Source organism: Seriola dumerili, unplaced genomic scaffold (genome assembly GCF_002260705.1).
Source record: "Seriola dumerili isolate Sdu_G_001 unplaced genomic scaffold, Sdu_1.0 BDQW01001298.1, whole genome shotgun sequence".
Taxonomy (NCBI): domain Eukaryota; kingdom Metazoa; phylum Chordata; class Actinopteri; order Carangiformes; family Carangidae; genus Seriola; species Seriola dumerili.
In genome coordinates this window covers 118489-146427 of record NW_019175553.1, presented here as the reverse complement: position 1 = coordinate 146427, position 27939 = coordinate 118489, and the positions used below count along the sequence as shown (strand labels likewise).

Below are 27939 nucleotides of genomic sequence, written 5' to 3'. Positions count from 1 at the left end.
ACAACGTTTAGAAGCAGTGCTTTTCTTTTTAGTTTGTGGCAGAGAAACTAAAAAATAAAGAACTTAAATAATAGTAATATTAATCCCAAAATACATATTCAAAACAATATCCAATGTATACTGCATGTACAGTAACAGACATGACTCAGCCTTCACAATAAAAGCTTTTATACATAAAATAAATGGAGTCACAGGTTTACAGTTCAAAAGCTTACAAATGACACTGATGCTCAGTCATCAACAAAAAAACACAAATAATACAAAATACAAAACAGTCACTTTCTGTACAAGGTGTTTTTTTCTTGTTTTTTTGGCTGTAATTAGAACTGAAACCCTGCCTCAGACACTTTGGATAGATGCACATATTCACTGTCCAGAATACTGATGAGGGTGAGACTCATGCTATTTTCATTACTTCATTTTTTATTTAGTGACTTATTTCATTTACAGGCAGCAATAAACGTGATTAGAAGAGTTTTTGTGTAAAACCGTTTCAGATCCTAATGGTAAACACTGAAATCCAAGAATACATTTTAAATATTTTGTGCTTCAGAGACTCATATTGGTTGAACCCTGAATATGGCACCAATTATATGAAAAATAACATAAACACACAAGCTACAGTAATCTGTACGTTTCTTTAACTCCCACATGAAATTACTTTTTTATCATCTCACATAGACAGCAGTTGCCAACATGGAGGTCGAGACCCCAGTGAGGGGTCGCAAGATAAACCTGAGGGGCCGTGAGATGATTACCAGGAGAGGAAAGCTAAAAAATAAAAATAATAATAATAAAAAACATATATTTCTGCTGCAGGTTTTCTAAAACCTTTGCATTTTTTCCCTTCTGAACTGTTTACACTGGTAAAAATGATTAAAAGGAAAAGAGATGGCTCGGGATGGTGCAGGGGGAAGATGGTCCGGATGGACTGAAGAACACCTCCTTCTCCAACCGACTTTTCTGCCGCCCTTCAGCTCTCTCTCCAGGCGGGAGGAGACACGTCTCGCTGAAACCACCAAGGGACGGACCAACCTCACCATCCAGGCCGGACCCATCGTCGACTCCTGGGTTGCTTCCTACCTTACAGAAAGCAGAACCAAACAGTTCCTGTGGTCCACTCATCCTACAAATCCCAGCGCTGCTTTCAGAGAGATTCCAAGAGCAAGTTGCTTAAATGACAAAAAAGGGGAAAGTTCATACCCTTGAAGGGCTTTTAGCTTAATACACTTTAAGTTTGACTGGACAAGTTCTGTGCAGTTCCCGTCTTGTGTTTGTCTGTAGGAAGTAAATGTTATGGGTGTTATCTCATCTCAAAGACTCATCTTTGTAGAAAGTAATAGGGAAAATCAGTGATTCTCCACCACCACCATTAACCCTAACCAACATGTTTCTAATACATAAATTCTTATTTAGCTTGTTTTTAATCTTTGTGGTAAATGTTCTTTGCTTTGAAGACGAGGTATCCACCAAGGTTAAATGTAACTTTATAAAATGTTTGTTGGCATGAAACTACAGGACACTATTAAACTGAATTAATAGCACGTTATCAATACATTCAGCTGTGTCTGAAAAATATTTAATAACCACTGAGAATATGCAAGAATAAAAACTGATGTAGTTGCACTGCATTTTAGGCTGAAAACCTTAATTCTCAACCTCCGAATGTGTTAGAATATTTAATCATATAAAACAATCTGAAATAAAAGTCTGAAATAAAAACTATTTATTGATGGAAGTTTTTGTTCTGCCTGATTCCAGCAGGTTCTGCGTCATGTGTGGATGTCTGTGAGTCGAAAAACACTGAAGACCACCGTGAAGACGAACTCAAGAGCGATATTAGAAAAGTCCAGGAGGCGCGTCCTCTCTGATAAGAGGTTGTTGACCTCAGAAACCTCTGCAGCTCAGTCCCTGCAGCAGCAAGTGATATGTCTATAGAAGCGTCTTTGAGTACGACTTCCTGCGTTCTGAGTCGCTGTGAGTACGAGCGGAAGTTCTGAATGTCTCTGCAAAAACCAGACCGTCACAGCATGGTGGTCTCAGTCTGCAGGATGGACTGGGCTCGGGAGTTCCTGGGAAACTGGGCAGAGTTCTCGGTGCCGTTTCGGCTGATTGACATGGCGTGCAGCCTGTAGTCCCGCCCCACGTAACGCTTGAGAGATAAACTCCTCCACGTCCTCCTCAGCTCGCTCTGAACCTGTACGCACACGAGGCAAAGCAGAGTCAGCTGTAGTGCAGCGTTTCTATCAGGAGAAACGTGTGTGTGTGTGTGTGTGTGTGTGTGGAGACGAACCTCGCTGTTGAGGAAACAGTACAACACAGCCACAATTAGACCCTGAAACACACAACACACAACTGTTACTGATGGATTTCACTGTTTCATGTTCCAGAGTTCAAATAAAAACAGAATCGCATTGCTAAAGACTTTATCTGTAGGAGAGGACGGACCGAAGCTCTTCAGGTTTTACACGAAGAGATTTAATAAAAAACAAAAACATACATTTGCACACGATGTAATGATCTGCAGAACAGAAACCTGTCATATATATGGTACCTGGAAGGATCCCAGGCCGAGATCGAAGAAGATCTTGATGCGATTCATGTTTTTATCGGGCGGCTCCATCAGGTAGACGAACACCACGTAGTTCACCCCGAACAGAGGGATCAGCAGGAGGGTGGACTTCGCCAGACGTCTGGTAAAACACACCCACAGGGCCAGATCAAGAACCAGCAGACAGAGTTACACCCTCACCACACACAGAGGAAAGTCTTCAAATAAGGTGTAAAAATCTGAGGGTCAGAGGTCAAACACGCTTCCTCAGTCTACCTGTACTGTGATTTCTCGTTTCCTCCGACGTCCGTGCAGCGAAGTTTCTGCACCAGGATACGAATGATGCTGATGAACAGAATAAAGTTGATCTTAAAGTGGAGAAAACACAAAAGCAGGAAGTCAGAGCCATGTTCTTCTACTCCAGAAAATTAGAGTAAGAATTACAGACTATCCCCAAACACATCACCAAAAATCTGCACGGTGATTTCAGCTTTCACAAAACTTTATTCCACTTAGAAAAAGTGCAACATTTCTGGCTGTTACAGGAACTGAGGCCTCAAACTGACGCGTTAACAGGAGATTTCCACAGTGTTGCAGCTCGTTGCTAAACAGAAATCTAAGTAATTACACAAAACACACATTCACGTGCATTTAAACTACTGCACAGAACACATCGTCCGCAATGAGCCGAGCAGCGAGTAGAAAACATGCTGCTGGAATCAGAGAAGTAAAGTTCAGGACGACACCTTGTTCTGATGGATCACCTGTGGGCCGACGTGTTTTGAAATAAACGGCTGAGTGATTGAACTTTATCTGAAACTTATCTCTGCAGCCGTTAGACGGTTTATAAATGTTGAGATAACACACTCCACTAATAAGAAATGTTCCCAGGGGGGTTTTCTTTTTGAGTGTACATACTGTAGTTGTAATAATCAGCTGTTGGGAATCTACCACATAACCTCCAAACACTGATCAAAAACAATTACAAATAGTTTTAGTTTGAGACAGGAAATGTAAGTTTTGGTTAAAAAATACTGCTACATGCATTTCAAAAATAAATACTGTGCAGTGTCGTTATGACAGAGAAGAAGACTGGGAGGAAACTCACAATGACGGACGCCATGATGGGCCAGTTGATCAGTCTGTTGGGGATCGGGTTTTCATTCATCTCCCAGCACCTGGAAACGAGTCGGTGATGTTTCATATCGTTTCTCAGCATTTTCTAAAAACCACAGCTACGAAAAGTAACCGGCTGCTAACAGAGACTTGCAGGAAGAAACTCATGAAATTAATGTTTTTTTATTATTTTAACAGCATAACAATGAACTTGATTCCTTTTGTTATTAACTTCCCTGTACGGAGGGAAATGACAGAAAAAATCTGAGAAAATTTTTGACTTAATCCTCAGAAAAACATGCAAATATTAAATTACTGCAACTTGCAATGCAAAATTTTTGTGTTTTAGAAAATTCAACAAACAAATTTGGAGAAAAAATTTCTTTAAAATTATTTCTAAGTATCAAAACAGTTTGCTGTTTAGTTTCTTCTTGTATGTCGTGCGGAATTTTATTCATTTTCCTCATTTAATGCATTTAAAGTAAATTTCATGTCACATTTGTTTTGTAATTCCAGCTGCAGGGAGCGATGGCCGCCACTAGAGGTTGTCAGTCTTCTCATTTATTTAAATGCCCCCAGATGAGAGGGGCAGACTCACCATGTGTCCTCCAGTTTAATCCTACATATGATCCACGCCACCAGGAAGACAAAAGGGATTCCTGAGAGAGAGAGAGAGAGAGAGAGAGAGAGAGAGAGAGAGAGAGAGAGAGAGGAAGGGGTGAGGACGAGAGAAAGTGTGTTTAGATTCTCAGTCCGTCAGACAAAGAACATCCTCACAAAGGAAATATGACACACACACACACACACACACACACACACACACACACACACACACACACACACACACACACACACACTCGTGTACATTAAACAGCTGGGGCTGAATGGTGATGCAGTGGAGGAGGAAGTGTGGGTAAAGTGGTGATGGATGGTGGTGGAAGGAGGCGTCACATGGCAGCAGCTGAGCGAACGCAGAGGCCGGGAGAGAGTTTACAAACCCGACCGCCATGACACACGGTCAGAGGGCCTGAAACCGTGCGCAGAAACAATGCAATGCAAAGAAATACAAGCTATTTAATTAACATGTTATATGTTAATTAATAATGTATAACGCTTGTGGAAAAACTCCTGGTGAAAATCTAGTGTGAGTGTGTGAGCAATAAATCTTCCTTCTTCTTTATTTTGGGCAGAAAACCACAGAATTGTGCATCAAACCCGACGTCAACAGGACATTTATATGATATATGAAGGTTTTCTTCCACGATTTCAAACATATTTAATATTCCTGATTCCAGCCTCTGCTGGAAACAAATAATACTGATGGTCCTTCACCTCCTCATTAAGCCCCTTAACATCTCTTCCCTTTTAATTTCTCCTGGGATCTCAATTAGAATAGAAAATAAAGCACAGCAGAGTTTTGACTTGGCGAAAGAACAGCCAACACTAGGAAAACAAGACCACAACAACAACAACAACAACAACAACAACAGCAAAATGGAAACTGTGGTGCAGCCGACCCCAGCCGATGAACATGTAGATGGAGAGGGGGGTGGAGTAGGTGTGGATGACGAGCAGCAGCATGTGCAGGTAGAGACCCTCCACCAGCAGCCAGAAGAAGTTTGCCATGATGAAGTAGTTGAAGAACACCAGGCTGGCTCTACAGCCCACCTACAACAACAACAACAACAACAACAACAACAACAACAACAACAACAACATCACAGTTTATCACATGTATGTTCCAACAGTTCATACAATACAACTGGATGTAAAGACGTGTAATGGATTATGTTCTGACAATGAAGAGTTCAGGTTTAAAGCGTCAACCTCCGAGGATGAAAACTGAAGCATCAACAGTGAAGAACCAGAAGCTGCAGTTCCTCTAACGACCACTAGAGTCTGGCTCCAACAGTGAGTCAGTCCCCATAGACTCCCATGTTAAAATGTCCAACTTTACAGCAGAAATAAACATGTTTACAGCCTGGTACAGAAACTGTTTTGGTCTCTAGAGCTAATTTGAATTTTTTTAATTTTTTATATAATTCACCCATTTTAATCTTATTAGGATTAAATTTTAAGGATTAAAGTTCCTCCCCTCATCTCGGCCCATTTTTGGATTAGCTGGGAGTTAGAGGCGGAGTCAGGCACTGCCAAGATGGCGGCGGTTGAGCAGCTCACTCCGAGCTTCAGAAACCTGTGGGTGACGTCAGGTTAATCTTGTTGGTAAAGCGTGGTTACTCGCAATTTAACGTAGATTACAACGAGCCTGCTTCACAAAACGGCATTAAATGAATCCAGGTTTTACTGATAATAAACCTGGATTATTGACGATTAAATCCAGTCTCACTGTAAAAAAACATGAAACTAGATTTGAAAAACCTGCAGATTACTGTGCATGTAGTAGAGAACATATATCTTTACTTTATTTTTACTGAACACAGTCACCCAGTTAGCACCCACTGCACTGCCTGCAAGACGCCACCACTACAGTGTGTTTGTCACCCTGCAAAATGACATGAAAATACACATGATATATATGTGGTGATAGATTATGTTTATCATTGTGATTAACAGCACAGTTCACAGCAGATACAACCGAGAGCTTCAGAAACATGGGGAAATAAGAAGCAGCTTTCGAAATAAACATGATTTTTATAAGAATGAAACACATGAAAATAGCTGCAAGGAACAGGAGCATAATGTTACCATTTATTTCCATCATGACAGAGGTAGACATCTATCTGTGTGTGTGTGTGTGTGTGTGTGTGTGTGTGTGTGTGTGTGTGGTCACCAGTGAGGGCTGCGTGCTGCAGTCTGTGTCCTCGTCATCTGAGAAGAGCAGCGTGTCTTTGGTCAGCACGGCCACGGCTCGCAGCATGAACGACAGGAACAAGTTCAGATGGATGTAGTTCCTCATGCAGTGGAGCCTCCTGCACACACACACACACGCACACACACACACACACACACACACACACGCACACACACACACACAGACAGACAGAAGAACGTTGAGAAGTGTGTTTACAGACGCTGTCAGGGTGTGAAGCCAGTGAGGGATGAGGTTTCTAAACACGCTGATAGCAGCCGAGTGAACAGCTGGAGCCGATCCAGGCCGAGCTGCAGACGTTTCATCTGTCTCACACGTTTCTGCAGCAAACTGTTATCACCCCCCCACCCCCCACCCCCCCCACCCCAGAACGCTCCGTGTGTGAGGAGGCATGTGCATTAAGTGTGTGTCTGCACTTAGGAGTGTAAACACAGGTTTACATTATATATCCCGAGCTAATATGTTCAACTTGTCCTGAGTTTTCAGAGTCGTTTTTTAAACTCTTGAGGTTGAAGCTTTTGTTGCAAATTAACGACCATCTTCAGAAATAATGTGTTTAATTATATTTATGAATTATCTTTCCTGTGGGAGATGATTTACAGGAAAGTAAATGATAATTAGTTGAGTTATTTTTGATTTCTTGATGTATAAAGCAGATGTTGATCTTCTGTGACACTTTCTTTTCACCATCAGGAGCGACATGATTCTCACAGGAGGCTGTTTTTAACTGTGTGATCTGAACTTTTCATTCGTTATGTGAAAGAAAAGTGTGTCTTTAAATGAAGAGACGTTGCTGTGTGTGTGTGTGTGTGTGTGTGTGTGTGTGTTTACCTGAACAAACAGATGATGACGGTGCTGGTGAGCAGAGCGATGAGCGACAGGCTGTGGCCCAGAGTGGACAGGATCCTCACCACTCTGTAGAAGACCAGCTGGACACAGAAAACACATTTACTTTACATTAATTGTAGAAGCTGCAACAGTTACGAGAGAGGCGGTAAAATCCAGTGTTTGATTCAATCACTGGTGAATAAAAACTGCTGATGTTGACGATGATAAACGGAGGCATGAACGGTGAATTATCAGAATATGTTTATAAATGCAAAAGAAATAATAATAATTCTGCTTAGATCGATTTTGATCTTATTCCCAGGGAGGAGTCGGTTGTGTTTTCAGTAAAGGCCACTAGAGGGCGCTGCTCTCCGCTTCTTCATCATTACACGTCTCATACAGAGATGAAGTGAATAATTATTGTTTACTCCTCTGAGAAACAAACAAAAGCTGAAGCCTGGTAACAGTGAAGCGGAGGAGCCTTGTGTGGTCATCAGGAGAGCTGGTGAGAAACAACAAACACCAGATGATAAATGATTCAGTCCAATTATAATCCGTTTTAAAGTTTCGCGCTTCGCTTTAAATATTTAATTTGATGATTTTATTTGTGAGACGTGATTCATAAAAGTCAAAGGTCAATTTGATTTATTAATGATCTGTGACTGACTTTAAGTGTATTTACATTTTTTTAAAAACATAATCTTCCTCCATCCATTTTCCACATCATCCTCAGGCTGCTGCTGAAGACGTTAGCAGCAGCCTCTCTCAGTTCCCGCCGCTTTTTCCTACAGTGGAGAGGCTCTTTCACAATAAGAGCGGGGTCAGGATCAGGATGAGGGTCTGGTCCGTCTCAAGACCGCGCTAACTCTTTCACACACACACACACACACACACACACGGTGTTATACTGCCCACTGTGTGTGTGTGTGTGTGTGTGTGTGTGTGGTGCCTGGCGTTCATCGCTCTCTCATCATCTATAAACAACATTCCCCTTGTCTGACACACCATCTGGCAATTAACCAGACACACACACACACACACACACACACACACACACACACACACTGTACATTAAGACATGCATGATCCCATACATTAACACACACACTAACTGTAAGCCGTGTACCGCACATATATCAATTAATATTAATATTAATTAGTATATATATGTATTATAAACATCACATATTCATAGATGTGAAAATGCAAACAGGCTCTTAAATGCACATATTTATAATTCAGTACTTATGAGGACATGATGCATTCACTGACTCTGTTTTATTTACAGATTTCCATTTTTGGAGACTTTCTATTTCTTGTCCTCTCCGCTCTGCCTGACATATTTCTGTTTGTTTTCTGTCTCACTTTTCCTGATTTCTTCTCTCCTTTCAAGTCCATATTTCCTTCTCTTTCTTTTCTTCTTCTGGTCCTACTTTTTTTTTTTAAATTTTGTTTCCTTTTCACTTTTCCCTCCTTTCACTCTTTCCCTCCATCCTTCTCTTCTTCCAACTTTTCATCCTTATTTTGTTTATTATTTAATCTGACGTTTATCTTTCCCCTTCCTTCTATCTGTCCTATATTCTATTCTTTCCTTCTGACAAAGTTTTCTTCTCCTTTTGTTTTCATTTTTACATGTTTTGAACTTATTTTTTGGGTGTTTTTTTCTTCCTTTATTTATTTGGGGGAAGTGGAGAGAGATGTTTCCTGGCCCGGGACGTTATGCCCGTATGGGACACCCCATCACTGACGTCTGCACAGGAGCTGACGATGATTACCTTCTGCTGTGTTTAAGCATTTATTTTTACATAAACCTCCTGAAAACATGTTTTAAAATCTTTCTCTCTCTAACATGAAGACTTCGTCAAGTTTGGAGGGAAACAAACATCTTGAGTCGAGCTGAGCGGGTTTGATTGACAGTTCACATTTTAAATCAGGTATTGATAAACGATTTTGATTTGTGTGAAATAAACGTAGTGAACGTAGAAATCTTTCATGTTAAATAACCAACACTCTGCAGAAAGTGGAGTATTTTTCCACTTAGTCATGATTATGTGAAGGGTTTGTGTTGCCCCCCCCCCCGCCGCCGCCGCCTGTCCACTGTACACATATGGACAAATATCTGAGCTTGCACAGACAGTCGCAGCCTGGCATCAGCGTCTCATTCCTGAGTTTGATTCTCAGGCCTTCTGGCTGGGAGCTGATGACCTGCTGGCTCTGGTCTGCTGCAGCCACACCGCCTTCTATATCCAAACACATCTCCATCCATAAACGCTGGCTCGCTCGCCCTCTCCGTCTTCCTCCCTGACACCGGGGGAATTAGAGCGATGTTGAACTTCATTGCCGAGCGGCTTCCTGGCCCCCGAGAGAAAAGTCTAAATCTGGCGGAGCGGCTCTATCTTCTGCTCCCGAGCGCTCACCGGGGGTTTTAAATCAAGATCGAGTCACGACGGAGACTCTGGAAATATGAATCTGCAGACTATGACCATATTTGTTTGATATTATAATCAGGGCTCAACTGTACATCATCTGTACTTTAGATGTGGAGCTGCTTTTCCCGGTTTAAGCCTCTGCTAAAAGGAAACGTGTCAGTAAAACCTGGAGTTCAACAGGCTGCAAAATAATGTTTTACAGTCTTTTAACATGAAGAATAAAACATTGTTTTCTAATATTTATTGGGCATTTTCAGGATTTGCTTTACTTTCATTTAATGTAAAATATTTCTCTCTTTTATGTCACATTGTAAATTGTTTCTGGTCAGAGCTTGTGACTTAGCGCCCTCTAGGGGTCGTGTGCTGGGCCTCAGGTGTTCAGCTGAATATCACCTGCGGCTGTTTTGTGATTCAAACTGATTATTGGTTATTAGACCCTGATGAAAACCCAGAGCCGATACATGTTGGAATAAATCAATATTACTGTTTCACCTGCAGACGGAGCGCCTCAGTTTGGTTTGTTCCACGGTTCTGCAGATTAATCAATAATTAACATAATCGTTAGTTGAAGTTCTATGTGACGCCAGTTCTGCCAGATTTGGGCCGACGTTGGGCCGAGTTTTTCTCCGTATTTTAATGAACAAAACGGTTGTGTGACGTTCCTGAAGTCTGTGTGTGTGTGTGTGTGTGACGTTCGTGTGTGTGTGTGTGTGTGTGTGTGTGTGTGTGTGTGTGTGTGTGTGTCAGCGATGACGTCTGCTCTCAGCCGAATGTTTTCCAGACGGAAAACCTCTGTCTCTTCAGCAGGAAACAAATAGAAGCTTCAGAGAGAGTCCCACACCTGAGGCTCTGGAGAGCATCACCGGCCAGCTGTGTGTGTGTGTGTGTGTGTGTGTGTGTGTGTGTGTGTGTGTGTGTGTGTGTGTGTTCTTAAAATTCATCTTTACACAGTGCTGTTTTCTGTCACGCCGCTCAGGTGTGTGCACAGCACGTTACTTATGAGTGTTGCTCTCTGTTCTCGCTCGCTCGCCTCAGCTGCTGCAGTTTCTCTGTTTAACTGGTTTCGTCTGTTTGTGTCTCCGCTTCAGACTTTGGAAGCAACAACGTTCACAATTAGTCGACTAAATAAACGAAGCAGATCCCTCGACTCCTTCCACTCAACACAATATTAACTGCATGGTTTATATTCACAGGAGTCGAATGTTCCCGTCTTCCAAAAAGAAGCAGCTTCTCATTCAAAATTTATATTTTTTTCTTCCCCCAAAAAATTTTACTCTGGTGAATTTAAAAAACACAAACACGTCCGACTGTGAGATTTCATTCTGTTCTCTTTCTTAGGAACACGAGAACTGCTGCAATGTTTTCAACATTAAAGCGCCTCAGCATCAACATCCAGCATCTGTCTGTATCTGAAAGAACTCTTCTTCTTCTTCTTCTTCTTCTTCTTCTTCTTCTTCTTCTTCTTCTTCTTCTTCTTCTTCTGCAACGTTTTAACGGCAGCCGTCAGTAAAAGCAGCTCCACCAGCTGTTTATCTCAACGCACCAAAACTGCTAATATTCATATGTGGAAACGCGCTTTAATCTTTTCTCTTATTTTGATGATTTCCTGAAAATTTGGTTCAAAGTTTTGTTTTCATTTTCTTTGAATCGCTAAAATTGTGCAACACAACGTGGACATCACGTCTTGGGGATGATCAGGTGGAGATTTTAAATAATAAAACATTTAATATTTTGGTTGTTTGCTAATTTCACTCAGTGACATTTTGAAAATATAATTTGAAATAATCAATTTAATCGTCACGATAAAAACCCTTTCTGTTGTGTTTTGATGATTTTACCCTAAATCATTTATTCTTACGCTTTATTCATTTATTTATTGATCTTCATACTTGGTATTCTATAAATAAATTGACTGTATTACACAGTGATCTACTGATTACCCATAAAACATGTGTAAATTACTTCAGTGGGATCAGTTTTATAGTTTATAGGATTTTATTTCCCTTATTTTTATTTTATTTTTTTGATATGAGCGCTGAAACTTCACCTTTCAGACATGATTATTATTGATACACGACGTCACGTGATTGATTCATCTATTATTTCGCCATTACATGGAAAACAGCTGCTGTGGCGCGTTGAGGAAAACATTATATACTCATCCTTTGTAAACTGCAGCGGGCGTGAGGTGGAGAGGAAAGAAAAAACAGAGCAGCGACGAGAAAAAGATCCTGTAAACAGAGAAATACACGGAGGTGACAGAGATGTCAAAAAGAAAGATGGCTCCTCAAGAGGAACAATAAACAGAGGGAAGCTGAGCGTAAAGAAACTGATGGTTGAACCCGCTGACGTCACCGAGGAGGAGAAGTGATTTCATTTGTCTGCAGGAGACATTGGTTTAATGTCGTAGTTTGTGACGCTGAGAAGTTTTTATTCCAGCGTGTGAAGCAGTTCATCATTCAGACATCTTCTTCTTTAGAGTCCAGCAGGAATAAAAGTGGTGAAGAGGTTCAGCCACACACGTAAGTTTGTTGTGTTTCTACGCTGCATTTGACAAAAAGGTTAATTGTGGTGATATTTCATGTTTTTTCAATAAACTTGATCCTTCAAATAAATCTGTGTCAAAGCCTGATACCTCCTTGTTCCTCTGTGCCGTTAATCCGCCGCTGAAAATAGTCCCAAACAAATGCACAATTGTCTTGTCTTGTTCCACAATCCTGACTGGATTTCTTTCTTTGTTATTTATCAGTCATACAAATATGATAAAAGGGCTTTTTATGAGACACTCTCACTTCCTTCTGATTTGAAGAACAGGAGGAGTGTGTGGCGTGACACAATAATAACTCCGGATATTCTCTTAAACCTGGATGTTACTCGCTTATTTAGAGCTCAGAAACCGAAGGGTCGTGGAATGCAGCCGCGGCCACAAGCAATAACTGGGAAGGTCAAAAAATAAGCTCCGCGGCATCACACAGGACGCCCCGGGGGGGGGGGGGGGGAGTCGCCCCACACAGCCACCTGCACGGCTCGCTCAGCTGTGTCCTTCTGCTTCACGAGCCTCGACAGAGTTTACAGGGGAAGAAGAAAACATTTCCTCCGGTTCACCTTCATCCTCTGAAGAAGCTGATCTGGGAACAGACGGAGGCCGAGGCCGAGAACTGAACCCCACAAGACTGCGGGAGGTTTAAGCCGGTGTCTCGCCACAGCAGATACTTCTCCAGCTGAAATCCCTTAATGCACTTTACATGAATAGTTCTGCAGTAGTTTCATATTAATAAAATGGAAGAAAAAACGTCCAAGGACAAATGAAGAAGTTCCTTCAAGGCGTTACAGAGATATGGCGTTCGCAAAGGAAATAAACGTGTCTTGAGAGGTCACCGTGACCTTGACCTTTGACATTTGACCATCAAAATCGAATGACTTCCCCCTCGAGTCCAGGTGAATGTTTGTGCCAAATGTGAAGAAGTTTCATCGCGGCGTCACTGAGATATCGCGTCCACGAGTATGAGACGGACGCAGAGACATAAAGATCAAACAGTAGAATAAAATAAACGCAGATAGAAGGAAAATGAAAACAGACACTAGAAAGACAGAAGATGATTAAATAAATAAATAAAAACAGAAACCAGTACAGGAAGTCAAATATGAGAGAATAAATTTAAAAGCAAAGTTAAATAAACAGGTTTTCAGCTGTTCTTCTGGCTCTTGGCAGGTTTTCCCAAAGTTTTGGATCACAGTTTTAAAAAAGCTGCGCTGCCTGTTTTCCTCTGTGTGTTTAAAATCCTGGCAGCGGAAAATCCGAGAGCTCGTCGAGGATTATAAACCGACACAGAACCTGCAGCACGGGCCGGTTCCAGACCGCAGAGAGCTTTAAAAACAAGTTCAAGGACCTTAAAACCTATTGTAAAAGACGAGGCTAGAACCGAGGTGATGTGCCACTGCAAGAGTCTCCTCACTCATCTGGCCGTTTGTTACACACACACACACACACACACACACACACACACACACACACACACACACACACACACACACACACACAGTGAGGAGCTGATGAGCGAACAGGTTTCATGGTGGCCTGACCCCCGACCTTCGTCCCGGTTCATCTGTCGCCTACGAACAGACAAACACAGACAGAGACGCCGGACCTGCTGAGCTGATGTGAAATCTGTCAGGTCAGCTCGAGGCGGTTCTGACCCGGTGAACGTCTCTGACTGATTTCTCACAGATTCAGTCACATTTCTTATTTCCGGGTTGATCCTGTTGTTCTGTGTTTTTCACGCTGAGCTTCAGCAGAAGGACGGAAACACAAAGTGAGAATTTCACACTATAAAACACACGTCTCAAGATCGTGTTTGTGTCAGTGTGGACAGGAGGAACCGTCACAGGAACTAATGTTTCATGTCTTTGTGAAGCATCGGTTGGCGGGCGCAGATCTGCTTTAGTTTCATTTCATTGGAAGTCTGATGTTCGGGGGAAAAAGGTTTTGACTCAGAATGAAGCGCAGGACAAAAGGAGCGAACAGGTTTCACAAACACAGACTGAAACTCATCCGCCGTCTGATCAGCCAGAAGATCGCCTGTCTGTGGTTGTATGCTACCGGCTGCAGAACAAACAGATGCGACAGAGATGCGAGCCTTTATCGCGACGCCGCCGCAGATGCGCGACACGAAGGAAACGTGGTTTTAAAACCCTGAGCTCAGCACTTCTGAAGCAGATAAATGTTTAAAACAACCAGAGATAAAGTGAACCGCACCGATGAGTGAACTTACAGAGAACTGCGGAAACTATTTCATCTTGCTTCTTTTCTTTTTCTTTGTAACACTTTATTTCACAGGTCTCATTGTTTTCTAATGATTTCCTGCTGTTAAATGTGTTTCCATGGAAACGTTCACAGACACGATGAAGTAGTTTGGATTTTATGGAAAAAACAATCTGTTAAATCAGAACATTTTAAATAAATAAATAAAATAACTTGGGAGTTTAATCTTCTTTTCATGGATTTAGTTCAAGTTGTATCCAGCAGCTGAACATCTATAAAGCTTGTTTATTACATGTCAGTGAAATAAAGTTTATAAATGAAGATAAAACCACTGGAATAAAATCTTACTGGTGATTCACTCTGCAGTAATTTAAACTGGTGCATTTCACCACATGTGGTGAAACTTTTTCTGTGTTCGAATCGATCGAGCTTCATTCTGAAAAACAGCTGCACAGAGGATGTGACGCTGAACATGAAGAGCTCAGACTACAGATCAGATGAAGAGATTTTCATCACGTACACACACACACACACACACACACACACACACACACACACACCGCTGCGAGTGGAGGGAGTGGTTTCTCTGCAGGTGAACTCACCTCGTTGGGTTCACCTGTGTCGTTGGACCAGCAGGCGACGGTGATGACGGGGTAGACGTCCGACCAGCCGCTCTCCGTGCAGTTCCTGCTCAGGTTCCCTGAGACACACGGACAGGAGGTTTGTAATCTATTCTCTTGATTCATTCATCGCTGAAGTTAATTTGTCCAGACTGAAGCCGGAAGTTTCTGCAGTTTCTCGTTTATCTGAGATTTTATAAACCAATCAATTAACTAATTGAGAGGAAACAGATCAGTTCATAATGAAAATAATAAAAGCAGACAGTGGAGCTAAAAGGTAATGTTGGTCCTGCTAATCACTGGCTGCTACATCTACATTAAACTAAATCCGATTATGATATTGATCCAGTTAATTAACCAAATTAAAAAGGAGCGAAACACTTTTTGTTTCTGGTTCATTAACGACAGATCTGAAACGCCGGAGCTGCACCTGCCACTGAAGAAACACGAGGTCGTGACCTTCCTGTTTCACCTTTTAACAACCAATTCTACAATTAAGAAATCCACATTATCTGTATTTTATTGCCTAATTACAGTGTTTTTAATTAATTTAGTTGACCAACACATTAAATATATAAAAGGACGCAGTAATTGTCCCCCAGAGGTTTACTCCGTGTGAAGAAGTGTGTCAGGAAATGATATTTATAGAAAGTAAATTTTAACAGTTGACTGAATAAGTAGAAGATAAACAGGAAAAAACATAAATAACATAGTTGTGTTAACTTCATTTTGTGAAGTTGTTCCAACTTAAAAATGGCAACTAAAGTCAACTTGCTCTTTTTAAGTCTAAACCATCAGGTAAAGTCTTTATATCACACCAGAGAAGGAGCTTGAGACTGAATAAAAAGTGAAGCTCCGTCTTGTGAAAGTCCCTTTATAAGCTCAGGATCGGCTCCTTTATGACAGACGATGTTGTATTTGTTTATTTACTCCTCAAAGCTTTTGTTTTTCCAGCGTTCTCCAACAAGCCAACAGAACTTTTTCACTATAATGAGTCTCAGATTCAGATCTGAGCTTCGTTCGTTGGAAAAGTTTAAATCTTTACTTTAAATGCGGATAACGCAGCTTGTGATTGATCTTTACGCCAGAGAAAAAGCATGTGTTTGTTTGTCTGTTTTGTTTTTTAGAGTGGGAACAGCTGACTGAGTGTTGACGGACGGGAGAGAGAGGATATTTAATAATCACAGTCTCAGTCAGAGACTTCTGATGTTGTGCCGATTACACGCCTCATCCGTTAACCGGCCGACCGAACGCTCTCCATCTCTGCGGGCGCAGCGGGTGGATAAACCAGCTGCTGACAGATGCTGGGTAGGGGTGGGGGGTGGGGGGTGGGGGGAATAGGCGAGAAGGTCGGCCGGCCCAGATGTTGTCAGCTGCCCTGTGAATAATTAGACTCATTAACAGACAGAGGCCGACGGAGACGGAGGTGACGGAGGAGAGATCAAACACAGAGGCGGAGGGAAGGTGAAGGGAGGTTCAGGAGGACGCAGACCGAGAGGAGAACAGGTTTCTGCTCTTTTTATAATGTCGACGTGTTTCTGCCGAATGGGATCAAATTCATCTCCGTTATTTCTCAATTTCAATGAATCTTTTCTGAATTTAAAACGTTTTATTAAAACTGTTTATTTAAAAGTAAACAGGAAATATGAGCGAGAGTGAATGATGCACATGGAGAGAGAGACGCGGAGGGTGAGGAAGGTTATGGAGGCAGGGTCAGAGCAGGGGCTGATGGGAGAGGAAAGGGAAGGAGGGCGGCGGCGTGCACGGATGACAGGAGGACGAGAGAGGATCAAAGGCAGAGGGGACGAGAGGTGATCGGCGTGATGGATGAGGCGCGACGAGTCGGCTGAAAGACGAGAGTCTGCCAGATTAACCGTGAAAGGAAGCGGCAGGAAGGAGGAAGCGGCTGCACGAGGTCGACGGGTTCGGACACGGCGCTCGACGCAGACTCAGACGAGTCGGTCCGGGACGAAGGTGGCGCAGGAAATGATCATTATGATTATTATCACGACCCCTCGGTGTGAACTGAAACACAAACACGTACAGTAACTGGACACTGTCAACACAAACCAACCGTCTGCGTTTCACTGATTTGTTAGTTTTTGTTTCTAATTATTTTGTTCTAAAAGTTTTTACATTAAATTTAATCAATTTGATTTGAAAATCGTTCCCTGATCTCCTCTGTCAGCTGTATGTGACCTGTGTGTGTGTGTGTGTGTGTGTGTGTGTTGAAGCTCACCATTTTTTCCAAAAAGTTGCAGAAGGGGGGAGGGGCAGGGGAGGGTCATCACCTCGCCGACCGCCGCATTGTGCCAACAGGACGCGAAGCCCCACTCACCACGACATCCTGAACACACACACACACACACACACACACACACACACACACACACACACACAGCTATCCTTGTTGGGACATTGCATTGACTTCCATTCACTGTGAACAGCCGAACACAAACCCTCAGACGTGACGCTGAGCCTCATTAGGACCAGGCTTTGGTCCCCACAAGGCTGGTGTTTATACTGGGACACACACACACACACACACACACACACACACACACACACACACACACAGCTGTTGTGTTTTTTCTAAAAGGTCGTGTGTGTTTAAATGTTTCAGCACAGTGATAATTAAAAAGCGTTTTTTTATCTGTGCAGCTTGTTCTTTCTCACGCCTGTCTATGGACACCAGTGTGTGTGTGTGTGTGTGTGTGTGTGTGTGTGTGTGTGTGTGTGTGTGTGTGTTTATCTTGGTGTTAACCTGTATCTCAGAGGACAAGCCACCATCACACACACTCTTTTATTAAAAGAAAGAAACGCAGAATTTAACTTCAGACACATTTTGATTTAAAGATTTAAAGAGACAAACCGAGTTTCAACCGACGTGACGGAACAAAACTGGAGCTGGAAAAAACAAAAAACAACTTTAACATTAATCAAATTAGATCGAAGACGATGAGTCGATCAACACAAAATCAATCAGTGTAGATCAATAACTAGTTTTAATCACTGTTTGGCTCATTTATTTTCCGGCTGTGACGATGAACTGAACATCTTTGGGCTTCGGACTGTTTGAAGTGTTCTCGGACATTATGATAAAGAATAATTTGCAGATTAATCAATAATGGATAAAACAGTTGCAGCTGTAAAACAAATACAATACCCAAAGGAAAAACTCCTTAAAAAGCTCTTCAATCATCCAACACTCCCTTAAGAAGTCCCTTAAATCTTTAATGATAAAATTAGGAATAAATCACTTCAATAAACTTCAAATTTAAAGCCTAAAGAGTGAATTCAACATTATAAGACTGAGCGGCAAAAACAACATTTAGAGCTTCATTTTGAGGGTTTTAAGAAAATGTTTTAACTGTTTTATCCCTTAAAATAATCTGAATATCATTCTTAATATGAAAAACAATTAAGTTTAAGGTGTTAAATTCCAGATGTGTTCAGTCAGTGTAGAAACTCCAGACGATCCAGATGTTTTATTTTTCATTTATTGTTCATATCGTTCAGCAGCTGGATCAGTGAGTCTGAAACAAGTAGCCAAACAGGAAGTCCTGAGCTCTGTAATTTATACTGTGTGTGTGTGTGTGTGTGTGTGTGTGTGTGTGTGTGTGTGTGTGTGTGTGTGTGCGTGCGTGTGTGTGTCTCTCTCTCTACTTCCTGTTCTCCTCACGACTCTGGAGCACTCGGCCTGAGAGGTAAATAAATGATTGATAGAGAGTGTGTTGCAACACGGCGTTCAGACACACCCTCATCGTCACATAACTGACCTCACACACACACACACACACACACGCGCACAGACACACACACAGACACACACACACTCACACACTCACACATGTCTGTGTTTTTGAGTATTTTTGGCGTTTTTGTCACTGCACATGCCAACATTGTTCGACCCTTCATCCTGGATTATTTATATGTGTGTGTCTTTTCATGTGTGTGTGTGTGTGTGTGTGTGTGTGTGGACCTGTGGTGGGGGGGGGCGTCTGCTGCTGCTGCTGCTGCAGCTGTGTCCGACACTCTCTCTCCGCTCTCTGAATCTCCCAGTGGAACTGGCAGTTGGGAAACTTTCCATCAACCTGTCGGAACCAGAGGAAATAAATATTATGAATATTATCTCCAACGTGAACAAACCTCCTGCGTCAGACACAAGTTCAGCGTCTGGCTTCTCTGCGTCTCCAGCCCCTCGCCGCTGTTTGATTAACGTGCCTCAGTTTTTCTGAGAGTTGGAGATAAGTCGTCTGAAAACACAATGAAACACCTGAGAAGTTCAACAGGCTCCAGGTTTCAGCGCCACAGAACTTCCTGATAGTATTTACATACATTTCTATACTATGTCCTGACTTATCACTAGACTAGTGTATGTGCAAACACGGTCTTTATCATGAGAGAAAAAGCTGGTTTAGTGCGTCTGCAACACTTATACTTTATAAAAGTCGCCTGATAAACGTCCAAAATCAAAGTGTGAAAGGGAAAATAACAAATGCAATGATAGAGAGACTTCATATTTTTAATTTGAGGGAATAAATTCATTTAGATTCAAATGAGATTGAACCATTTCTATAAACGTCCCCCAATTCATCACATGTACAAAGTAAAATACAAAGCAAACTGTAATAATAAAAGAGACAATAACTGAAACAAAGTAGAAGAAGAAAAGAGGCTTTTTCTTGTCGGGATATCGTACGTCGTCTGAGCTGCGCTTCGTCTTCAGGGTCGCTATCAGAAAGTGAGGAGACGGGGCCGGAGCTAGCCGGTTAGCATGCTAGCTTCAGCAGAAGAAAAGACGCGAGAGGAATAGAAGCAAAACAAGAGGGTTGATTTGTTGGTGAGGAAAGAAATGAAGTTTGATGCTGAACTCACAACGTTTCTTCTCGACCAAACAGCTGCTAATGCTAACGTTAGCTATGTAGCAATAGCAAAACTTGCAAAATTAGCTCCTTCAATAGAGTAAATTCCAGCAGTTACACATCTGGAAAGACAAGAGACATATGCGTGTACTTATACATATACACTTATGCACTTAGTGTACAAATATATATGAATACGCACGTTCAATTATCTGTATTTTAACCAAATTTTACCATAAAAATCCAAAGTTTTTTGAAAAGGAGCAGATGAATTGAACTTTTTTTCATATTAGTTTATTATTTTTGTGCATGAAAAAAAAAAGTTTGTTTCCTGCTGCATCTAAAATAAAGGACAGTTCAAAGTTCACAGCTTTTTCTACGTTAAATATAAAACCTTATAAAACACATGTTTCCAGACTCCAGGTGAAGAAATACAAAAAAATCCACTGAATCTGTATTCGGCAGCCGGATGCGGGCCAGATCTGAGCCGAGTGTGCCGACACTGGGCCTCAACTGGCTCGACCCCGCTTGAAAAAAAAAGAAAAATGAAGAAGAAAAAGGAGGCGCTGATGAAGCAGATATTTATAGTTGTGCTTCAGCTCTTTAATCAGCCTCGGCTCGTTAGCAGCGACGGCTACCACCTCCTCTACCGCTGATAAAACCATGACGTTTCCCACCGTCGGGCCGGCGTTGGTGCGTGCGTGTGCCCTGGTACAGCTGACGGTAACCATGGACACACACTCAAACAGAGCGTACACAAAGGGGCTGCGTGAAACAACCTGCACAAAGAGGAACACACACTCAAACAGAACCAGGTCCATGTGTCAACTTGACTTCATTGATATACTGAGAGTGTGTGTGTGCTGGGAGGTCTGTTTACACTGAGATATACTGCCGCTCTCAGCAGCGTTTCAGACCTGTCAGTGTGTTTATACCCCTCTCACACTCTCTCTCTCACACACACACACACACACACACACACACACACACACACACACACACACTTCCTGCTGAGACTCGTCCCGACACTGATCCGTCGTTTTCAGCCAAACAGTCAAACATCACTTCACCTCTGTCTTCGACCGACCCGGGACACGAGAGAATAGTTTCTTTAAGACTAAACATCACCTTCACACCTGAGGACACTCGACACCTGAGCGACACCTCGGGCTAAATGTTATTCTTACTGTCACCAAATGCAACGACAAAACCAAAACCAAACATCATCCGTCTCCTAATCATTCAAACCTGAGCTCATTAGTTTCACCTGAAGACTTAAAAAAGCGTCTCACGTATAAATAGTTTCATTTCTAAACAGCTTCTGTTATTCAAACTGGAACTTTTGGAGCATTTGTCGGGGACTATTTTCAGAGGCGGATTAATCCACATTTGGTGCTCTAGTGAGTGAAAATAAACCAGTGTGTGTGTGTGTGTGTGTGTGTGTGTTCATGTTCACCAGTGTGACTCACTGATGTGTTTTTAATAGTTTCTGGAAACAGCGGAGCGCGGCGACTCAGAGGTGGAAGCTGAATCAGGTTTTTATCAGGTTATTTCCTGGTTTCATGGGAATCGTTGAAAATAAGAAATAAAAAATAAATAGAATCAAAGCTTCAGTATCTTTTACAGTTGAAACCTGTAATAACTGAATATTGAAGGAAGCTGTTAGGACGAGTGTGTTTAGTCTGGTTTGCTGGTCTGAATTTAATTCAATTTTTATTACTTTTGTTTGTTTTATACGTCTTATTATTTTTATTGGAGTAATTATTATTTTATTGAATCACATTTTATTCCACTTTTTAATCATTTTTATTGACATATCTTTTTTACTGATCGGCTGTTGTTCTTGATTATTTTCTTTTCTTACGTATCATATAATTCGTGTCTAATGTTTTATCTTTACACTGTAAAAATAATAATTATAATAATAATATTGTCATCATATCTGTGTTTGGTCTCCACCCGCTCCTTCAGCTGCTAAACACTCCACCATGTTCACCCGCTGCTCAGACTGTCTGTCTGCCTGTCTGTCTGTCTGTCTGTCTGTCTGTCTGTCTGTCTGTCTGTCTGTCTGTCTGTCTGTCATTGACCTCGTGATTTAATTAGCAACAAAATATATTGATTAACAGATTGTATGAATCGATTTTTATCACTTCAAACCCTGAGTGGAAATGTGGTGCATTCAAGTGTAGGCGCAAAACACCGACATCTGAAGCAGACAACAAATAATTTAAACAATTTAATCTGCTTCTTTCTTTATAAAACATTTAAAAAGTGAAGTTTTAAAGCAGGAAATTGATTTTTCTGACGTTTTATTTATAACAAATATGAGACATTTGGTCCCAGTCTTGTTGTTTGGCTCCATCACTCTTTGCTTTTTGCTACAGGAGCCGTTTCCTGAACATCTGATGAACATTTCCTCCTGCTGCGGTTTGAGAGAAAAGACGTTCGAGTTGAAGCTTTAAATATAAACTCTCCGTGTTTGGTTTTCTTCCAACTTTAATGAAGTCGGCTGCTGACATTTGGCTGAGCTGATGATAAATGTGAATTCTCATCTCACAGCAAACAGTTTGTCTCCGTTTGACATCGAAGAATAACTTTTAATTTCCTCTGTCAGGTCGTTAAACTTCGGTAACTGTTGGGATGACGAACGGCGACGTCGTCTCCAGCTGTTCCTCCAGGGGGCGCTGCCGCCCTCACTGAGAAACTTCGTCCTCTGATTTCGGCTCACGTCTTTCCTGTTTCCATTTTCTGCTTCTCAAAACAAAGAACTAAAAACAGAAAGCAGCAAAAGGGCAAAGGATAAACCGTTTGACCCGATTTAATCCACGACCGTCGAACAAACAGCGTAATCTCCGTCGTCTAATGAGCCGCAACACACACACACATACACACAGAAACACACAGATCCATTACCAGGCAGAGGATCAAATGTTCTCAGATAAACTAAACAAAAGAAAGAGCAGTTTGTAATCCTGGACCTGGTCTGACCCCGACTCCAGAAGCCACTGACGACAGAACTACAGTTTGTCTCAGTTACTGGAACTGTTGTAAATAAAAACACAATCTGTCTTCAGCGGCATGATCCACAAATCGTTGGCAAAACAATAAAAGTTTGGTGAAAAGATTAAATTATAAAAAAAAATATATAATAAGAAATTTAAATATTAATCATATTTTTGAATGTTTTTGAAAATAAATTCTCTTTGAAAACTTTTTAAAAATGTTGAAAAACTTCAGCCAATGAGAGGAACTTTTGTGTTGTTGCCGGCCAGACGCCACACGGCCTGATTCAACCCTGAATGTCAGTAAAATAAAAAAGCTCTGAGAAGTCATAAAGGAAATAGTTTGAATCGTCTTTAGATTTTTCATCTTAATTGGAAGAAACTAAAATTTTAAATCTGAAATTGTCAGACAGCAGCTTTTTTTTTCCCCATTAAAATTCAGATTTTAATTTTACTGTCTTTATTCCCCTTAAATCCCTCCTCCCTCCTATTTCCCATGATTCCACGCTCTTTATTATTTATTTTACTCACAAATTTTGGCGTTTTAAAACAAACTTCACGCCAGTTTCACAGGAAAACGCAGCTGTGACGAGGAGAAATCTGCAGCTTCACAATCATTACTGAGGATCTCGTTGAGGCATGAACTGATTCCATCACGCACGGTAAACATTGATTTTGTGGTTTTGCAGGTCAAAGGACGTCCGAGTTAAAACTGGGTTAAAGACAAAAAAAAAGAAAAAGAAAAGAAAGAAAAAAGAAGAAGTGTGTGTTTAAATGTCTGGGTCACATTTTACAGCAGCTCAGTGATTAGACGTCAACGTGCAGACACTCTGTGGAAACCTGCTGAAACAATCATTAACCCTCAGAGCTTCAGTCCGGACGTTATCCTGTGCAGGAATCATCTCAGACAGAGCTGCAGCCACCAGGAGATAATTAGCAGCTACTGATAACTGATTAATAGTTTCAGTAATCATGTTTAAAAGCTTCCAGATTCTCAGGTCTCAGAGGATTTGATGCATTTGTTTGTTGTGCATCACAGTGAGCTCATTACTCTTGGGTTTCTGGACAAAACGAGGCGTTTAAAGACGTCGCTTTGTGAGTTTCTCGCATGTATTTTACACAATGTTCTGACTTTTTTTATCTGATTGATCGAGGAAAAATAAACGGCAGATTTATTTAGTGTCTTGTGTTGAACCTTGACGTCACTTAGATCAGTGTTTAATCAGGAATCCTTTCAGACCAGAGCGTGAAGAGAGCATTTAAACGCCACACATGAAGAGCACATCTGGCCAGAGGTGACATTCAAACCAAGGACTTTACCTCTGGTGGCAAAAAACAGCTTCTTCCAACTCTGTGTCCGTTTTAATCATCACACAAACTCACTGAAGCATCGTCATGGCAACAAAGTTTCCATGTCACATACATCTGTATCTGAAAACATCTGTTTCAATATTCTCATGCTTTTCTGATCTTTTGAGTTTGTGTCTATAAGAATTTAAAGTAAAACCTCACACATGCACACACACACACACACACACACACACACGCACACACACACACACACACACACACACACACACACACACACACACAGCAGGACTCTGCTCTCCAGTCGGATCAATAGAGGAAGCAGAAGTCATTGACCTTTAGTGTAAGTTCTGTACATATACACACACACTGAGGTTTGACATCAACTGTAACACACACACACACACACACACACACACACACACACACACACACACACACACACACACACAAACAGCTGACACACTTATTTTTTCATTGCGAAATCACTGTGAGAAAATGTCTGTGGAAACGGCAGGAAACTGAAACTATCTTCTATAAAAATGTAAGTTTTTCCAACTCAAGCTTTTCATTATAAATAAGATTTGGCGCCAAACTTACGGCTGATAAAGCACATTACTTGTCTCGGACATGAACAGCTGTGAAGAGTCACTTCTCTCAGGCTGCATCAGGGACTTCTCCTCTGAGGAAAATCTTCACTGAGACACTTTAGAGCATTTTTGCAGCGCTGACGTCACCTGGACTCAGACTGGAGTAAATCATCCACTTCACTCCTCTTGGCTGTTGCATCCAAAAACCCACTTTAGCTGCTTCTCCGCAGGATGATAATAACTTATATAAACTGAGTGATGGTCCAGGCTGCAGCGGCTAAATATAGAGCCCGGCCTGATGTGTGAATATTAAAAATTTAACCAGCAGCAGGAGCGAGAAGGTGAATCTATAATTAATATTATCACACAGTGAGACAATAAAGAACAAGCAGCAGATGAATGTAAGAGAAGCTCATCGCTGAGGAACAGTGAAAGGTGGAAGTTCAGACTCCTGAAGAAACAGAATTTAAAGAGGCAGAAATATAAATGTCCCAGGAGGAATACTGACTGACAGAAACATAAATCCAGCAGGATATAGTTCCTATAAACTCACTGTGTGACTGTGTTTGGAATATTGAAGCCAAACTCATTTAGTGCCGCAGGAGATAAACACGCGGAGTAATACTGAAGGAATGTAACAGGAACTGTTTCAAAGTCACTTTTAAAAACATATTTTACCGTCTTAATTTGGAAGATTATTCATCAGTAAAACTAAATGAACCCTGGCGGTTCTAATGAGTGAAGCACTGACCGTGTGGTGGAGGCAGAAGCCGAGCAGGAGCACAACGAGCCGGTGCGTAAAGGACATGGTGGCATCTCATCCAGCGGAGGGTTAAACCCACCTGAGCAGCAGCTCGCGGCTCATCTGGCTTTTCATCCTCAGCAGGAAACACGTGAGTTCAGAGTCTGTGGAGTTTGTGATGTTGGTGCGTAAAATAAGTCCCTTTTTTTTTTTTTTTTTTCTTTGGCGCGCGTGTCAGCAGCTTTACGCACGGCTTCACTCCTCGAGGCGTCTCCGTGAGTCAGACCTCACTGCGCTTCTCAAACTGAGGGTTAAATGTCTAAAAACGCGGGTTTGACTCAGAGAAAGAACAGAACCTGAACTCACACCTGAAACAGACGGAACCGCGCGAGCTCACCGCGCGCTGAGTCACACCCAGGACCGGAGGCGCGCTGAGTTCAGCAGGCAGAGTCACACTGAGGCGGTGGTCCGGTTCGCTCCCTGTCAAATCAATGCGCGTGCCCGTCACACGTGTCCCTCAGGAGGTGGACACCCCGGACCGAGGCGCGCTCCCGCCACCAGGAGCTTCCTGGGATCCCGCTGCGGCGCGGAGCTGAAATGACAACAGCGACCTCTAGTGGCAGCAACCACAACGTCTGCACATAAAAACCTATTAAAACTAACTTTAATAACCAGGGATGAAAAAACTTAAAATGGAAACACAACAAACGTTTTAAATTCAGTTTGTGTTTTCTTTATTTTATTTTGTATTTGAATGTAAAATAAAGATAGAGAGATTAAAAAAAGAAATGTAGATAATCATCCAAACAGAAAACAAATAAGTCTGAAAACATCTTTACGATCCAAATATACAAATGAATAAACAGTAAATAAACAAAGAGCCACTGACAGACACTGTCTCACTTCTGACCTTTAAAGCATCAGATTCACCTCCACTGACTTCAGTCAAACTAATATATTTAGACGTATGCCTCATTTATTTATTTATTTATTCATCTGTATAAACACGCCCAACAGGCAAAGAAAAATATTTATAAATAAAAATAAAATACAAAACAAGACTTGCCATTCAGGGCTTCCGTAGTTATGGAATTAGTTAGACAGGTAATAATTCTCCACACTCCTTCAGTCCCTGATCTCCTCAGGGTGTCATTTAAAGGTCGTGAACGTCTGAATAAAAATATGGAGATAGATCATCTAAAGGAGGTTTTACAGGTCGTGGGTTAAAAAGAAGATGGCGTGGCGCTGCAGAGAAGGTCAGGAGGTCACTTTGTTTTTGTCTAATTGTGTTTCTATTTACAGACTGAAATAAACCACAAACATCCACAGAGAGTTTAGTGGCTGGTGTTTGGAGAAGATGAAAGGATGGAGCTGAAAGCTTTTAGCCACAGATCAGACGGAGGAGAGGAGGTTTGTATTGTTGAGTGTTTAAAGACAGTTTTACAGTGTTTGTTTCAGTCTGTTTCTTTTACGAGCTGCGTTCCTCTGCGGATCGTTTGCACGTAGAAACTTTGCTTTTCCTCGAGCTTCCTCTGTTTACAGTTGAAGGTATCAGCTGAGAGGAGGAGCCAATCAAACTCTGACTCTGGGAAAACTGGGAGAAAGAGGAACATTCGATATTTTGACTGTTAAATATCGTCATTTTAATCAATTTGACATGAAAAAAAGAAATTCTGACTCATTAAATTAAACCGTTTTTTCTTTCCTCACGTACATTTTTACTCGTTATTTCTGGATTTGTACAGAAGACAAAAGATGACTTTTTTTTTAAATCACTGACAACTGATTAAGAAAATCAGAAGTGACAATCTTTTCATCTTTTTCAACTTAAATTAAAATGTTCATGTTTTCAGATCTCAGCCGCAGTAACAGCTTCTTATCCACCGAGACAGAAACTGCTGAGGTCGATCATGTTTTTATAAATGAGGAAGATTCTGACAGAGAAGAAGAAAAATAAAGTAGGAACATAAAGATGGAATAAAGTAACTGAGGTGTGTTTGAGGCTCCTGGAAAAGTCGACCTGGAATAAAAGTCACTTTGTTTGTTTCTCTTAAACTTCGGAAACTTTCACCAAGACAACAGTGATTCTCTCTCGTGCAAAACTCATTTAATTGTGACTTTTTCTTCTTTACTTTAATGTGTTTTGATGGTTTTATCTTTGAGTTCTTGCAGGTTTGAGGAAACCAACATATCTGATCCAACTTTTTACTTAAACATGACGTGCAGGTTAGGACTGAGCCGATGAGATTAATAACCACCTGAGATTTTATTTAATCAATATAACATTTAATATCTC

The 27939-nt window shown here is 41.4% G+C and overlaps 1 protein-coding gene across 1 annotated transcript; it reads right to left on the bottom strand.

The window, feature by feature from the left end:
- Nucleotides 1-188: 188 nt before the first annotated feature.
- LOC111238297 (vasoactive intestinal polypeptide receptor 2-like) lies at nucleotides 189-26113 on the bottom strand. Its single transcript, XM_022767730.1, has 13 exons — nucleotides 25653-26113; nucleotides 19119-19230; nucleotides 17376-17483; nucleotides 15119-15216; nucleotides 7329-7426; nucleotides 6459-6597; nucleotides 5185-5335; nucleotides 4266-4326; nucleotides 3660-3729; nucleotides 2828-2919; nucleotides 2555-2693; nucleotides 2294-2335; nucleotides 189-2197 (listed from the first exon to the last, which is right to left on the bottom strand). Exons 1-13 carry the CDS (start codon nucleotides 25707-25709, stop codon nucleotides 2024-2026), a joined length of 1341 nt encoding a protein of 446 aa, XP_022623451.1. The 5' UTR covers nucleotides 25710-26113; the 3' UTR covers nucleotides 189-2023.
- Nucleotides 26114-27939: the final 1826 nt, after the last annotated feature.

Bases quoted from the DNA above. Each gene is read 5' to 3' on its own strand.
- LOC111238297 (XM_022767730.1), bottom strand. From the start codon at position 25,709: ATGTCCTTTACGCACCGGCTCGTTGTGCTCCTGCTCGGCTTCTGCCTC. The intron at 2,920-3,659 runs GTGAGTTTCCTC...CTCCACTTTAAG, and splicing joins CCATCATGGCGTCCGTCATT to ATCAACTTTATTCTGTTCAT. The intron at 2,336-2,554 runs GTACCATATATA...TGTGTGTTTCAG, and splicing joins TCGGCCTGGGATCCTTCCAG to GGTCTAATTGTGGCTGTGTT.